This window comes from Calonectris borealis, chromosome 3 (genome assembly GCF_964195595.1).
Source record: "Calonectris borealis chromosome 3, bCalBor7.hap1.2, whole genome shotgun sequence".
Lineage (NCBI taxonomy): Eukaryota > Metazoa > Chordata > Aves > Procellariiformes > Procellariidae > Calonectris > Calonectris borealis.
In genome coordinates this window covers 57,118,278-57,134,102 of record NC_134314.1, presented here as the reverse complement: position 1 = coordinate 57,134,102, position 15,825 = coordinate 57,118,278, and the positions used below count along the sequence as shown (strand labels likewise).

Genomic DNA, 15,825 nt, shown 5'->3' with positions numbered 1-15,825 from the left:
TTTCTTAAGCCTGACACTGAGAAGAGGATGAACAAAATCACTTCCATGAAGATTTGAAAGGTGAAAAAGAGGAGTAGTATGTAGCACCAGTGTTTCATATAAATCTTGCTTGCTTTCCTCAAGGAAAAATAGTTTAAGATGTATTTAAACAGCAGATTCAGTTTCTTAGCTCACTGTTTACATTGCAAGTCTTTTGTCAACAAGTATTATAATTTTGTATTCCCGCAGGTGTTAGCTGGTCAGCTATCTTACTGTTTAATTTTCTAGTAAAGCATAAGATATAAGAGAGGTCAGGAGGTGGTAAGATTTTCTGAAGAACTTGGATTTTGTTTGATGTGTTCAGCTCTGATATTCTTCACTCAACACTTTTGATTGCTTACATTAACCCACCTGACCTTGATAACACCTTCAAATAGTAGCTAATTAAGACAGTATGAGGGGACTGTCGTCATTCAGTTACATGAAGGCTCCAAAGCTTATTTTAGCATCCAAAAAAAACCAACCCTATGTAAACTGACAAAACTCTAAAGCAAACAAGGAAGATCATTCGAGCAGCAGTGTTACTGGAGTAGAGTCAACCTTCATTTAACAGAAAGCAATCTTCTTTCTGGCATCAAGGGCCAGTCCCGTTGCTTCTTATGATTCAGATGCATTGAACTACTGAAAAGGCTCTGTAACTAGTTAATCTGAAGAACTAGATGTGTCTGGTTTGTTTCTTTTCTTCAGCCTTTAGGCAGTCATCTGCTTTTGCAGGCTAAGCAAAATAACCACATTAGCTGTTTATGGAAGCTGGTTCAGTCCAGTTAGTGCTTTAAAGTCATGTTGTCCCTTGGGGGGCAAGTTGTCCTTAGTTTCTGCAAGCATGACTAGATAATTTTACAGTCCAGTAGATCCTCAGGATCATCATGTGAAAAGGATATGCTGTGAAATCCATTCTCTTCCATTTTTCTTTGAAAACTCCTTTTTGTTTTCTTCAAATCAACAGCTGCAGAACAAAGTCAGCAGCTCACAATGCCGTTTCTTAAAGGATGCTATTTTCCCCGTCTTGTTCTTAACAACACTATTCATAGTATACAGACAATTTCAATCTTTTTCCTTTTATCATGCAAAACCAGTGAATAACTCAAACCTTCTCATCAGCATTTGCTGCTTGTGGGGTATTTCTTACAAACATCGTTCAATCTGTGCTCAGTCTTTTCTCTCCAGAGTTGCTTTTATTTCCATTTACATTCTAGAGGGAAGAACAAATAATCTTCCTGATTCCAGGCAGGATCAATAACTGCTGAGGTGCTCTGGGCAAACATTGCCACGCTGCTGCAGGAGACTATGGGGCACTCCGCAAGTCTGGGCAGACTTACTCCGATGTTAAATGCCATCAGCCTTTCTGATTTGCTTGAAGGTTGGGTGTTAAGTTAATATGGTTATTAACTGACTCAAGACCAAAAGTAAAGACTTACTGAGATAGCGAGAAGAACTCCTTGCTCAACCATTTTTTCCTGACGGACTATGACAGTTGGTGATAGAAGTAATGAGTGTAGCTGGTGCTAAGATGCCCCTTTTCTAAATCATACTTCTAAGACTTTTTTTTATATCTAGTTCCAACTTGTTAAGGTACTGTAATGTTTTAATTTACATACCATCAAATATAAAAATAATTGAGTGAAACCTGCAAAATATTCTGTATAGGAATGGCTATGTGAAGTGTTCAGTCAAACAGTAAAATAAAACACTAAAGCCATGTCATGAGTTTTGGTAAAAACGGAGAGAGTTTACATGACTGTCATGTCTTTTTTTTCTTTCCCCTTGCTTCAAGTGGGGGGATGGAAAGCAATGTAATGATACCTATATATGCTAATATGCATACTTGAAATCTTTATGAATACTTCTAACCATTATTTCCTCCAAGTATACACTGCATTCAAAAATTCTCTTTGGAGAGAACATCTTATGGCTGTTTAATTATAAAAATGATTTTTGAGGTTTAACGGTAAAAAAAGTTTTAACTGCAGGGAATTCAGAGAAGCAGTTGAATTGCTTATAAATTTATTACTTGCTGGCAGCACTGCTCTTCAGTCAGAGCACTTATTTCTGACTCTTAAGAATTGGAAATATCTGCTTGCCTCCTTCTATTTTAGTTACTTTAGTTTTATGGCTTGTCCAGTAAGAGAAATAGTCTTACAGTAAACAGAAAGGAATTGAATTAGTCTGCCTGATGATTTAACTTACAACATAAAAGCAGCTTCTTAAATCATAGTTCTTCTCTCTTGAAGCCTCCTTTTTGGCTTACGTAAAATGAACTACAAGGGAGTTCACATTTCTTATATTTAATTTAAGGAAAATACACAAGCACTTTATTTAGATCCATTTTGTATGTGACCATTATTCACCAGACAATTCAGTGACTATTGTCTTTCAGAGAAATCTCAACAATAAGAAAGCAAGCACTGAGTTAAGAAACCATCCTCTTTTCCCGCTATACAAAAGAAGTTTTATCTTGTAACATTACTTATATAAAAAGCCAGCTAGATGGTGTGTCAGAGGTCTTGTAGAGGAAGGAACCTGCAGAGTATGCTAAATTTTAATATGTTCCTCTCCCCTAAAAAATAACTTCTTATGGATGCATCATCAGTGCAACTGCTAGTGTTACAAAATTCACCTGTCACAGAGTCACAGCTGTTTGCACAGTTGCAAATCCAGGCTGAATTTACCCAAATGGCACCTTCTCAATCCCATTGTTTTAAAAGGAATTTACCAAAACAAATGAAAAAGGTAGTTTCTATGATGTTAGTGGTTGTGACAGTCATCAACATTTACTTGTAATCTGAGAAACCCCTGAAACATTAGGGCCGGAACAGATAAAACTCTTGGTTCCTTTTCCACATATATATAAAAGTGAAACAGAAGTAGACTGTAGCTGCTGGTGGCAGAGAAAGGTGAATGAGAGAGTTTTATGATCAAATGGCTTGTTCCTAAGTGATCCATGCTGTAAATTTAACAGAGTGACAGTTGGCACTGTCTGTGTACTTGTGATCATTTTACTTTTTAAGATATTTATGATGTTTCCAGTATCTGAGATCACAAAATCTGGAAATTCCTGTGTATGCTTCAATCCGTATAAGCTTCAATCAGTATAAGGATTAAAAGAAGCGCTTTACTGTTTAAACATGGGACAGCCTTAATATACAACATTAATTTTCAGTGAATACTCATTATATTTGATATATGTTTAAGGAGTAGAAGAAACACTCTAAAAGAGTAGTTTTTAATTTATTCTTCTTGTATCCATGAACACATCAAATTAATGGTCAGTGGAATTACCCATGCGTGAAGAGGAACAGAGAATCTCTGGTAAAGAACATTAGAGTAAGCGTTAATGCAAATGAGACTCCCTAAGCTTTTTGTGTTTAACGAGGACTGTGTAAAGCCTGGTACTCTGTAACTCTGTGCCCAACGTCATGACTTGTTTTTAAAACTTCGGTGTTTAAACTTGTCAGTTTGGATTCTCGGGCTGCTTTGTTCCTTGCCCTAATCCCTTTGTCACCTGTGTTGCATGTAATTCGCTAATTATTAGTTGTTCTCATTATTGTTATTATTAGTTTACTCCTTGCTTATTTCTAAAGCAAGCCGCTACTACCTTACAAGAGGAGACTCTTGTTTAGAAATAGTTTGTTCCAATGTCTACTGAAGCTATAGCTTGGACAAAAGTCACTTAGGACTACTATGACACTGCCCTGTGCACGCCCTAATGCTGTGCCACAATATATGTATAACATTTATATATAACTTTCAGCAGAAACTGAAACACTCAGAACATCAGGAAACATGTTTTTACTGTGAGGGTGACCGAGCACTGCACAGGTTGCCCAGAGAGGTTGTGGAGTCTCCATCCTTGGAGATATTCAAAAGCTGTCTGGGCACAGTCCTGGGCAGCTGGCTCTAGGTGGACCTGCTTGAGCAGGGGCGTTGGACCAGATGAGCTCCAGAGGTCACTTCCAAACTCAAACATTCTGTGATTCTGTGAACTTTCACTCGCAGCTTCATGAAAACACAGCCCGTTGGCTATCTGGAGGACTTTGTGTGAAAACAATAGGGAAAACGGAAACTTCCCTTTCTCAGGGCCACGGCACTACCACTGCAGACCCATGACATTTGCTCTATAGCAATAGGAGTAACTCTCATCAGAAGGAGCAAACCGAGAGCTGGCTGGAGAAGAGCTACTATGGGCTACCTGATCCGAGGACATCATCAGTATAAATTTTAACCATTTGAGGACTGGCATCTGAGTGATATAAATACCTGTGATGGTGTCAGACTGAGACTATGTGGTGATTCAGGAAGACTGCCCTTTTGAGGGGGACCAGAGCAAAAAGACAGAGTAGTTATTTTTTTCCGTTGGCTGACCAGGTTTTCTCTGCAGGTACCCATTCGCTAGTGGTCTGTTCAAAGAAGATGGCAGAATATGGGAGATCCTGAGCCTTGGACCCTTTTGTCCAAGGACCTTTTGATTCCACCTGTTGAGAGACATTTCATTAAGCTATTATTCTGATGTTGGAGTAAAATATTACAGTGAGTAAATGAAGTTAGAAAAAAAATAAGCAGAAAAACAATTAAAGTAGGCATACTTGGTATCTATTCATGTTGTTATACTTGTATATTTGATAAGCATAATTTAAAACTCTTTCCATTAACAGCTGGAAAAAACTCACAAGTATCACGTAACACTGGCTGAAACAAACAGCTCTCCATTTGCTGTTGAGTTAACATTAAAAAGCAAATAGAATATTCTTTACCTATGCAGAGTGATTTTAGCCTTTTCAGTGCCTGCCACCGTGGTCTTAGAGCGTACTTTAGAGTGAAGGCATCACTCTAAATCACTTAATGGTGTCGGAATTAAGAGATACAGTTGAATTTACAAGGCCAGGAATGAATCTTATGTTAGCACTTTATGCTACATTAAGTATGTAATTATTGATTCACCATGCAAAGTTTATTAGGCTCCTCCACCCCACCCCCTGCTTTCACACAGATGGTGTTGCAAATCACCTCTCAATGGTCACCTGCTTGAAAGGAGAGTTTCATATGCAAAGTGCTATTCTTTGTTTAGATATGATAGCTTGCAAGATGTAAAATGAGGCAGCTATTTAAATTTGTTGTTACAGCACTTGGGCTGGGTACACAAGATTAAATAAAAAGAAAATTAGGAAGCAGATGCTTGTGGATTAACAGAGGAATTGTGCTAAAAGATACTTTTCATTACTGGTGGATGTGAGTAATTTTACTAAGGCAGCTGTTTCCTTAATCAGGAAAAACACAAACCTCTAAGATGACATCCAGATGTTTTCTGTATCGTTCGCAATATAATGAGTTTCCATTGTATATGCCATATTTTTAATTCCATTTGCATTTACTTACATCCAATATATTTTCAAATACTTGTATCATCTTTCTCAACTGTAGAAGACTTGAGTGCTAAATACATGACATATTCTGTGCTCTTGACATCCTTAGTCTGCAAGTTGCTTCTAGGGCTGACAGTGTCTCTCAGCAGCATCCAAGCATTTGAATATTGGACTTCCGCAGGTTTGAGGGAAGTTTTGTTGGGGATGGAGGGGTCTTCAGAAGGAGCTTTTTAGTGATAGTGTCTGTTCATCCTTTAGTTGTGCACTTGTGTAGTGCCTTTTACAGGTGCTGCCTGTGGTTCAGAGCAGGACATATCATAGTGTTAATACATATATAGCGAGTTAATATCCTGCTCCACTTATGTGGATATTGGGTAAATACAGAGATTTAAAACTTCCACTAGCTCTTAGGTGTGGGCGCAGTCCTCTGTCATGGGCTGCTGACAGTTTTAATGCCTGCTAGCTTACCATCTGCCCTTGCTAGAAACACGTGCTTTATTTGACTGGAGACCTGGGATTCCAGGCTTTCTATTGCTGACAGGACGCAAGACTGGCATCCCAAATCTTTGACTCTGATTTACTGACACTGAGCTGTTTCATAATTTATTCATTTAGGGTGGTGTGGGATTTCAGAATCTTAAGATTTGAGTGCAGCTTTTGTAGGCGTGAGTCTTGTTATCTGTGGTTTGGGACCCGGGAGCCAGCTGCCAGTGCGCTGTTGATCTGCACATATGCAGCAAATCTACCTCATTACTCATTGTGCATGCTGTGTATCACACCTCTTGAAAAATTAAGGCTGCCCTGAGTTTGGGGTGAGGAATTCTCAAAGGGTGGTATACCTAACAAATTCTTTGTATTACAGGCAATCGTTAAAGTTTGTTTTCTACATTCATTACCACCTTTTCTTGAATTAACACAACAGAGATATTATTAAATGGTCAGTTCATGAGCTTTCCAGGTACTGATGTGTTGTAGCTAAACTTTTAATTGTGCAAGTATACATAAGCTTTAAAAAAACTAATGCTTTCTTGACGTTAGTAGATAAATTAGCAGTTACTTTTTCTTTTGTGGTCTAAAAGTTCTTCCTGTTAAATAGTTCTTGAAGTTTATGTCTGTGTAAGCAATCTTAAATACACATTAATAGCACAAAAGGAAATAACTAAATATAACTGGAACAAACTCTTCCTTTATGACTTTTTGAACTCTGCGGTTATTTAGCAATTCTTTCCTTCATTCCAATTTTAAAGTGCAAGTCAGGTGTGTGTAAGTTACTGTACATTAGTATTTCTTTGGTTTATGCCTTACCTTCTTTCTGCCAGTTTGTACCATTTATTACTGGCCTTCCTAAAATAAGATTTTCAAACACAATATATCTACTTAGAAATTCTTTAGTTAAAAAACAACTGGAGTAATTACATGTACTAGCTCGTGCTGATAACTTGAGGGGTTTTGTGCTGGTTGCTATGTACATTTGGATTAAATCTGGAAATCTCTCACTAATCCAGTTACTTCCATGTAGATTAAGTTCTCTACAGTCTTTTCTACAGGAGGGCACTCTTCATGGTACTACGTGACTTCTTTGGTACAATAATGAGCTAGACAAGAAAACTAATTTTCTTGCCATCAGTGAAACCATAACAAAAAAGGGTAATTGAGTAAAAGAAGGGATTTTTTTTTTTCTCAAAAATGTAATCTAATTTTTTTAACAAGCATCTTTTTAAAGTGTATTTGCTTCTACAAGCTGGTGACCAGCATACTGAAGTATTCTGGAAAGGGAGTACAAATCTAAAAACTTACCCGTGTGTGCTATTTCCTCAAGTTGTGAAAAAGACACGTACTGCTCTAGCGGTTTGCAGGTGAGAGAGAGTTGTTGCTCACAGATACCACAAGCTGCCTGAATCTCTCCAGTAAGGTTATTTGCATACTTCTACAATCACGATTTTCAAAAGCTGGAAACTTACTTGCGCCTTCCTGAACCGCCACGTCATCTTGGGTGCCAAGAGCTTTTGCAAGGTTTGAGCGCCCTGATGCCTGCCGCTCTCACAGATGTGTCAAATATAAGCTTTGGATTCCCGTACTGAAGATCTTGTTATAAATACTACCCTGTGGCTATTTCAGCCTTAGATTGGGATAGAAAGTCCCCTTTTACTACAGGATCTATATTTTCCAGGCTGTCTCCACTGAAAACTGTTTGTCGTTTAACACGTTCCAGCCCAGCACTGTATGCCGGTAGATACTGAGCAGGATTGTGGGAATGGCTGCAGATTGTCGTTTTTCAATGAAACATTCCTCCTGCTTTACACAGCTGTGATATTGTTTATATGTGTGAGGGAGAGATTTGTATGAAAACTAGTGCTGCTTTGAGAATTTTAATGAGAGGGGAGCATCTGAGATTATTTACCAAACTAAGGTGTTTTTTTAATCTAGTCCTTTTCCTGGGATTTCTGACATCTCCTAACCCCAAGATGCCCCTGTGCTGTGTAACAGCTTAACTTGTGCTCCCTCTGCCGGCATCCCGATGGGATAGAAACCCAACCAATTGCGTTTTGCTAATCTCCAGGGAGGGGCTGACTTGTTTAAATTCTCAATAAATCAAAATGCTGCTCTGTCCGGTCAAAATTCTCGGGTGAAGGTGTGACAAACCGTGCTTTGTAAAGGAGCTAAGGCATGCTTTGTCTCCTTCACTGTGCTTTTATGGGAACAGTGCTCATTTAAATTTCCAGCACATAGTCAGCACTGCCCAGGCTGAGCATGCCTGGGATGCCCCTGTTGGTGGCTTTGGCTCGGGCAGCACAGGCAGTGTGGGATGCTTTCGGGTGTTTAGTGCAGAAGCACCCCCTTCTCTTTGTAGGGAAACATCTTGCATCCAGCCAAGCCTCCGAGCTCCAGGTTGGTGCAACCCCAGGAGAGCCAGGCCTGCTCCGCTCGGCCATCAGTGACCCTCTGGTCTTGGGGACTTAGGGCACTTTTTAGCTCTGCGCAAAGTAGTACAGATGGGCAAAGGTGCTTTGCGTCTGATGCGACGCTTACAAACCAGAAAGCCTTCCGAAAACGTGCTGAAGAGCATAACACTGACTCTGGTGTCAGCGTGTGCAGTCGTGCTGATTAGCTCTGGCTCGTCTTTGACGACTGTTGGTGTAGCCTCGAGCGGAGCCGCTCGTTTTTAATGCACTGTCCTCTTTATCCTGGTAGGAAGGCATGAGGTGGGTGCAGCCCTGGGCTGGAGGTGGGCTCGTGCGTTGGTGTGGCATTTCATGTGCGCTCCGCTCAGGTCCAGCAGGACCAGGGCTGGCCCAGAGCTAGCAAGTTGGTCTTGGACCCAGTCTGTTTCCTGGGGAAAATGCTTAAAACACGCTCTCGGCACTTCTGGATCTGGGTGTAAATAAATACTGCTACAGCTGTGAAGGTCCTAAATGAAGTCCATTGGGCTCCTTCTGTTGGTACTGGTTACCACACTGAGGTGACTCATTATAACGCTTGTTTCCAGAAATGTTATTAACTATCTCTTCACCTTGTGGCACAGATAATTCATAACTGACTTGACTCAGCCAGGAGTAAGTGAGGACTGAATAAAATTAAACACAAAACCACCTGCTCTAGTGTCAAGGTGACAGTAACTGTAAAAGCAGTAATTGCTACTGAATTAATGCTAGCAGCTGGGTAACTTATCCAGGTGTCATAAACACTGAAAATATGTTATAGGAAATTATTTCAAATAATATGACACTTAAGTGTGGTATCACTTGGTATTGAAGATGTGGAAGAATTCAGCTTATGCTATTTCAAGTACTCTGGTTTGTCAGGTGTGTGAGTGCCACAATTTTTGTAGCATTTCTAATCTTTCATTGTAGAAATAAAACAAGTGCAAACATAGCAAAAATTCTGGATTGTCTTTCGGCGAAGAAGGTATTGGAACAAGTTCTTCTAAGAGAGTTCTCTTTTGTTAGCAGATCGCTTTAAACCTAAATCAACGTTTGTTACGCTGAAAGGATTTTTGTTCAGTGTTCTGAAGAGCAGCAAAGCGGCCTGTCCCTATTCATTTTTCCGTTCTCGTTTCCTGCTTTTGCACTGAAATATTCATTCCTTACCCTGCTGGGAAGGGCAGTCAGGTACAGGAAAGCAAGCAATAAATCTTACTTAGTGACTTGTCAGTTTCTATCTGTAAACATAAAACAAAAATGAAAAATGCTTAATTTGACAGAATTAGAAATGTGGAGAAAATGTCTTTGTCAATTGAAAAAAAAAAAGAAAAATAGGATTGTTTCCTCTGGTGTTAAAATTTAACTTCTGCTTTCCCTCGTATAGAGGACTTTTTAAGGCAGAATTCTGGCTGTTCTTTAATTTACAATATTGTACAATGTTATGCTCTTTTTTAATTATACATGCCTCATATGCAATTCTAAGATATTTCTTTGTTTCCTGTGTTTTCTTTTTTTCCTGATTAGCAACAGCAATTAAATCTGTGATGAGGTAATCTAACATTTTCAAAGGGGTTTGTCATTCCAGCTAGAGGAAATGTTTTTGTTTATCCAGAGGAGATAACATGCTTGCACTATAATGAAAGCCAGCGCTCACCAAATGACAGGTCTGGTCTTAGTCCTGCAGTTGCATCTTCGCAGGCACATCCTCCTTTCTCTGTTGGAACACTGTTTTCCCTAAGAAAATTTGATAATGGACACAAGAGTCTGCAAAATCTGGTTGTGGGATTGGGTCTTCTAACATGAGCAACACAGTTCTGAATGTATGACGTCTTTTAACAATCTCATTTAAAAGAAAAAGACTTTTTCTCTAAAGCCATTAAAAAAGATCACAAAACACATTTTGATATCTGCATGCCACAACATTGTGTAGAGAATGTGAGTAACTGCTTTAAATTAAGTGAGTATTTGGAAAACTTAGTTCATTCAGTTCACAACTTCTTTTCATCCAAAGTTTGATGAAACTCTCTGTCCTAATTCATGCCCCAAATCTCTGCATTTGCATCAGTGGCACAAAGTAAGCAGAACCAAAAAAAAAAAAAAACCATGCCCAAACTGCTTTTCTAAGCAAGAGCGCCTCACTGAATTAAGGTCACATGTGAGAGAAATAAGGAAATTTTTATTAGAAAAACCATTACTGTGGGAAGACTGCTGATGGAAGTACTGTATATGTAAATGTGGTTACTTTCCTTACCTTTTTCAGTAGTAGTGTTAGCAGTCCTACTAGAATGAAAGTTGCAGATTATTGTTGCTGAGGGAAGTGGATGAGTCTTGGCACTGGGAATCACGATGTGCATAGGTACGGTGTTGTGCAAAAGCATACCTCCTAGCAGCTTGTGCAGTGCTGGTGTGGTAAGGAACTTCCCAAGTTAGTTTGTTCTCTCTTATGAAGACCCAAAAATACTTATATGCATTTCAAAAATAATTAAGAACATCTAATGGAGTGAGAAAATAATGTTTTGCTCCCTGGCATGGTATGTGCGTTGCCTGTGGAACGAAGAGACAGTGACAGGAAAGCTGCGTGTGCGCAGCAGCGAGGTGGATTTCTTGTTTACGTGTTACTGCGTACTCATATGTTGTTCGAAGAATTGCTGGCTTGGAGTAATGGTGACAGGGTTTGGTGTGACTTTTGTGTTTGTAAGGCACTTGAGATTGGTAACTCAAAGGACAACAAAGGTGCTGCTTTACTGAGCGTTGAGTTAGTTATTTTAACTAACAATTCATAGCCTACTAGTATAAACAGAGATCTCAATAGAAAATGTAGTAACTCTATCTTCTGTATAATCTATTATATGACTGTAGTAAGTATCTAATTTGCTTTAGTGCTAATTTTAATTATTAGTAGGACTGCAGAGTGTGAAGGAGCCTGTGTATTTATACCACGGAGGAGACTTTCTTACATAAGACCTTCACACAGTGAGAATCAATATCATACAAGTTTGTTAGACATCTTACATAAACCTTTTAAAAAATGTTAATAATACTTTGAGTTTAAAAAGAAGGATTACCTCCCATCCAAAATCTGTCTTCTGGCAAAAATTAGTTAGAGAGAAATGCTTGAGAAAGCATTTAATATCCTACCTAACTTTATAGCGTTACATACTGATCATGTATTTCTGACTGGTTTCAATTATCATTTTCTTTCCTGAATCACAGCGCTTCACTTAAAATAATTTTCTTTGTTGTAGTATAGTATCTAGCTGAGCTAAATGTCAGTGCAATTTTTAGTGGTTTGGTTGCCTTTTAAAGGTAGCCACAATACTTTCCTCTGAATCCTCAATTTAAAAGAAGGGATTGATGACGGTGTGGCTTACTCATTGCATCACCTGATGAAGGGACAGCTGATATGTCAGGGAAATAACTCTCCAGTCCCTCTTCCTTAAAGAGTATGCAGTCTAGACATGACAGACCAGTGGAGCAAGGGATGGAGGTCTTGGGAGTGGTTATAGACTTTTAGACTTGTAAGTAAACATTTAAACCATGAGAACTAAGTGTGGGGTGAAGGGTGAGTGCAGGCATGGGACCGTGACAGCTTCTGCCAGGTCTGATCCAGTTGGAGTACTTCGTGTAGGTAAGCCTTCATTCCTGCTGGCTGAGCATCCCTGAGGAGAGGCCAGGAAAAGTCCTCAAGCCTCTCAAGATAACCACTGGAATGGGAGATTTTGCTGTAGGTCTTTTCCTTTATTATATATAATGTCTCTCGGTTTTGTGCTCTGTCATTTCTGCCTTTACTCTGTACATCTCAGTAATGGCTGTCATACTTTTTGCTTACCAAAAAATGACTTTACTGAGTGATAGTGGGGAGAGATTAGGCCTTGGCAAAAAGTTGAAATTCATGTCAGCAATAGAGATATTAAGTAGAAGTTTCTATTGTTTATTTACTTTTATTATCTGAAAAAAATATATTACCCTCTAAAATATTTATTTCTGGTCCAATATTAGAAGTTTCTGCACAAGAAAAATGTGCTGTACATTGTGGACGGTGTGCAATAATTACAGCACCTGCTTTTCCTATTATTATTTTTTAACTGTTAAAGCTGCAAATTGAAAAATAAAGTAGTTCCTTTATTAATCTTCACCCTTTTACCCTTGCTGAAAGAGCATAATTTTGCTGCATGAAGTTTCTGTTTATTGTGTTCAGTCATTCAGTGTTGTTGTATTCTTGTCATTCTTGCCTATACTGTTCTACTTAACAGATAGTGATTTAGCAGTCAGTTGTTCAGCCATGTTAAATTAGCCCTAGAGATAAAATTGGATAATATCCATAGCTGACTTTTTTTTTAACTTTGGAAAGGGAAGGAAAATTACTAGCATTAGTAATAACCTGTTGAAATTCTCCTGTAAACAAGAAGTGCATCTTCACCTCAAGACTTGTTCTAAAATTTTAATTCTCTTTTCCTGATTGCCTACTAGGAAAATTATTTACTACATTGGAAGAGCTGCATTTTGGACAAGAAAGAAGTTAGAACGCCCAGCTTCACTCTCTGTTCTAATGTTGTTGTTCAGAGCACTGTCCTTAGAAGTGAATTACATTTTCCTTGCATATCCATATGTGGAACAATATTTCCTTACTGCTTTGTATCGGATGTGTTTATTTTTTGATAAGCATATTTTTTGACACAGCCTATAAGGTACAGCAGTTACCGAGCCTTGCTACCACTGCCATGGCTAAATATGTATGTTCTTTTTGAAAGGGAGATCTCCTCTTGTCCTTAAATACACATCTAAAAAGAGTACATATGGCACCTTTAACCGCATTCCATAAAATAAAATATCTACCCCCTTTACATATGGCAAAAGATAGGGTTTTACGCTGCGCAGCAGATGCTTTACATAAATTTGGGGTCCTTGTGTGCCCATTGCTTGGGAGGGTCATCGCAACCACTGTCCTGCGAACACTTCAGTGTTTCAGGGCAGGGATGCTGAGGTAAGCTGATGGGTTGATCGCACCATATGTTGTGAAAAGCTGAGGAGGCCTCTCTTGTGCTGCAAGAGCAAAGCATAGGTTTGGGTTCAACAGAGCAAGGTGAAAAAATGTGGCTGCGTAGCGTAACGAGGGGAAAGCTTGTGTGGTCCTGGTGGGGCTGCTGTTGCTGGCTCCTCTCAAGGAAATCTACTAAGAGATAATTATGTTCTGCACCGACTGTTTCTGGGTGTCCCTCAAGGTTTTAACCTTGGGGAGTCTGAACTATGTGCTGGATGAAGATCAGAAATCCATCACTAATTCTCAGCAGAATCCGCACAACTGGTAAACCCGGAAGTCAGAATTAACATGGATTATGAAGGGATTTCCAAGCAAATTGTTTTCCCTGCTGCCTTGCTTCAAGTTTCTCCCAGCACTCACATACAATCCACTCGAAAAAATTTTCTGACTCCAGCCATCATTTGGCTTCAAATTACTTAACCTCCCTCAAAATATTTTGTACTGTAATTCTAAATCTTAGACTGTTGTCACAGAAATCTTGACATCTGTGTCCTATGAAGAGACTGTGGGATAGTCTGGACCTTCTTTATGATAACATGATTATCCCAGAGTTTTATATTGTCTTCTGATCACGTATTTTTCAATAATAAAAACCTTTACTCAAAGTGGCTTTTAGAAAGTGGGATTTTGTAAATTGTATTTTATTTGTGTGGAAAGAAATTTCTTCATTACCGTGTTTTGACTAGCAAATGTCTTTATGTATCCACATAAACTTATATGCATTTTTTTCCTTCTCTGAAAATTCGCTGTACCGTTCTTGGCTACACCATGAGATGCATCAGATGTACAAGTTGATTTCTAATACATAAATAAAATTCATCATAAATATGTCTGAGGGGAAAAAAATGAATTGAAGGGAGCCATTATTGCAAAGAGAGGACGATGAAGGTGACTTTGCTATTTTGGCTACTACACCTGGGATAATCTCTTTCTGTGTTGCACAGGATCCCAGTGTAATTCCAAGCAAATAGGCCTTGAACATCTCCATATTGAACTCATTAAATAGGTTTCTATATTTAAGTTGGAACAATATTGTTTCTAATTAAAAACTCTCTTACTAGAGCACTCAGTGCTCGAAAAGTCAGGTTAATGTAACCTGAGTTGAGCTGGTAGTTGAAGGAGAGCAAAATCCTCTTTGTTCTAGCTTTCTAATTATTACTCTGAACATAAAAGTTCCTGATGTTAAATTGTTTGTCATTCTTGTGGGCACATGTTAAGCAATTGGGGTCTTCCCGCTTCTTGTTTTTAAGATGAAATCTGAAACTCTCTGCATGCTAAAGACCAGTTAAGTCTCAGTTATTTGTATATTCCAATTTTTTGCTTAATCATGGCATTGATACCCATCTGCGTATAAGCCAGCTGAGTCCATAAGACTGTGATGCTGCAAAAATATCATTTTTCTTTTTTTTTTTTTTTGGAGGGGGAGCAGGGAGTGGGTTGTTTTTGCTGCAGATCGTCCGTGCAGCACATTCACGGTACGGCAGGTACATGGCGACCCAGCCCGGGTTCCCACGGCACGCTGAGCCACCGTTAATTAACCTCACACAGAGCAAAGGCAGCGTTTCTGCAGCAGCGTTCCCCCAGCTCCGGGAGGAGGTGTTGCTGGGGGTAGGGAGCTGCCTGCCAGCAGCTTGGATCCAGCAGCGTGCCCGGCTAACGGCCCCCCTCCCTGACCCCAGAGCGCCTGGCAGGCACGGCGGGGAGCGCCCAAGCAGCTCCGCGCAAGCCAGAGCGGATCTGACCACGCTGATGTCTCTGGCTTGATGCTGGTCGTGCCAGACGCAGGTCATCTGGGCATCGTCACCCTGTGACCCTGCTGCTGAGTTCTCCCGTTACTGTGTGCAATGGAAAACGGGTTGTGCTGCTTTGTTCCTTTGACGTCACTGAAAAAAACAGGGATGCTTCATTGTGCCAAGATGACTTACACTATACGCTAATAACGGTATTATCTAAATTAATTTAGCGGGAGCAACAATGCATTTTCCAACACTTTGTTTCTTCTTAACTTCCAGGTTTTCCGAAAAAAGGCTGTGGAGCTTGGAGAGAAATTGCTACCTGCTTTCAACACTCCCACTGGGATACCTTGGGCATTGCTTAATATTAAGAGGTAAAACAACTGCTTTTTGGTGACTAGAGCATATAAAAAAGTTATGTTGAAACTGTCTTCATCACAGAACTATTATAATTGCTGCACAGTTTTTGTCTTTCTAGCTAGTAAAAGTTGACATAAGAACCTTGGTTCTACAGTTTGAATTAGGAAATTTAAGAAGATATGCGTTCTATACACAAGAATGCATATAGAAATACATTTATGCACCTCAGAACTGGCTGCTTTTTTGTCAGTTAGTACGTTGCTCATCACTTTTCCTGAAGTCCTCCGTTGTTTTTAGTGGTGTTATACATAGGGTAAGGGCCAAAGGACATGTGCTGCTCTGAAAGGGTAAAGTTTCCAGCCACTTTGTAC

At 39.4% G+C, this 15,825-nt stretch overlaps 1 protein-coding gene across 1 annotated transcript in view; it reads left to right on the top strand.

The window, feature by feature from the left end:
- The window catches only part of MAN1A1 (mannosidase alpha class 1A member 1), a 153,349-nt gene that overhangs the window by 72,934 nt on the left and 64,590 nt on the right, over positions 1 to 15,825 (top strand). Inside the window, exon 5 of the mRNA XM_075145743.1 lies at positions 15,374 to 15,468. Within this exon, the coding sequence (XP_075001844.1) occupies positions 15,374 to 15,468 (95 nt within the window). The remainder of the gene's footprint in view (positions 1 to 15,373; positions 15,469 to 15,825) is intronic.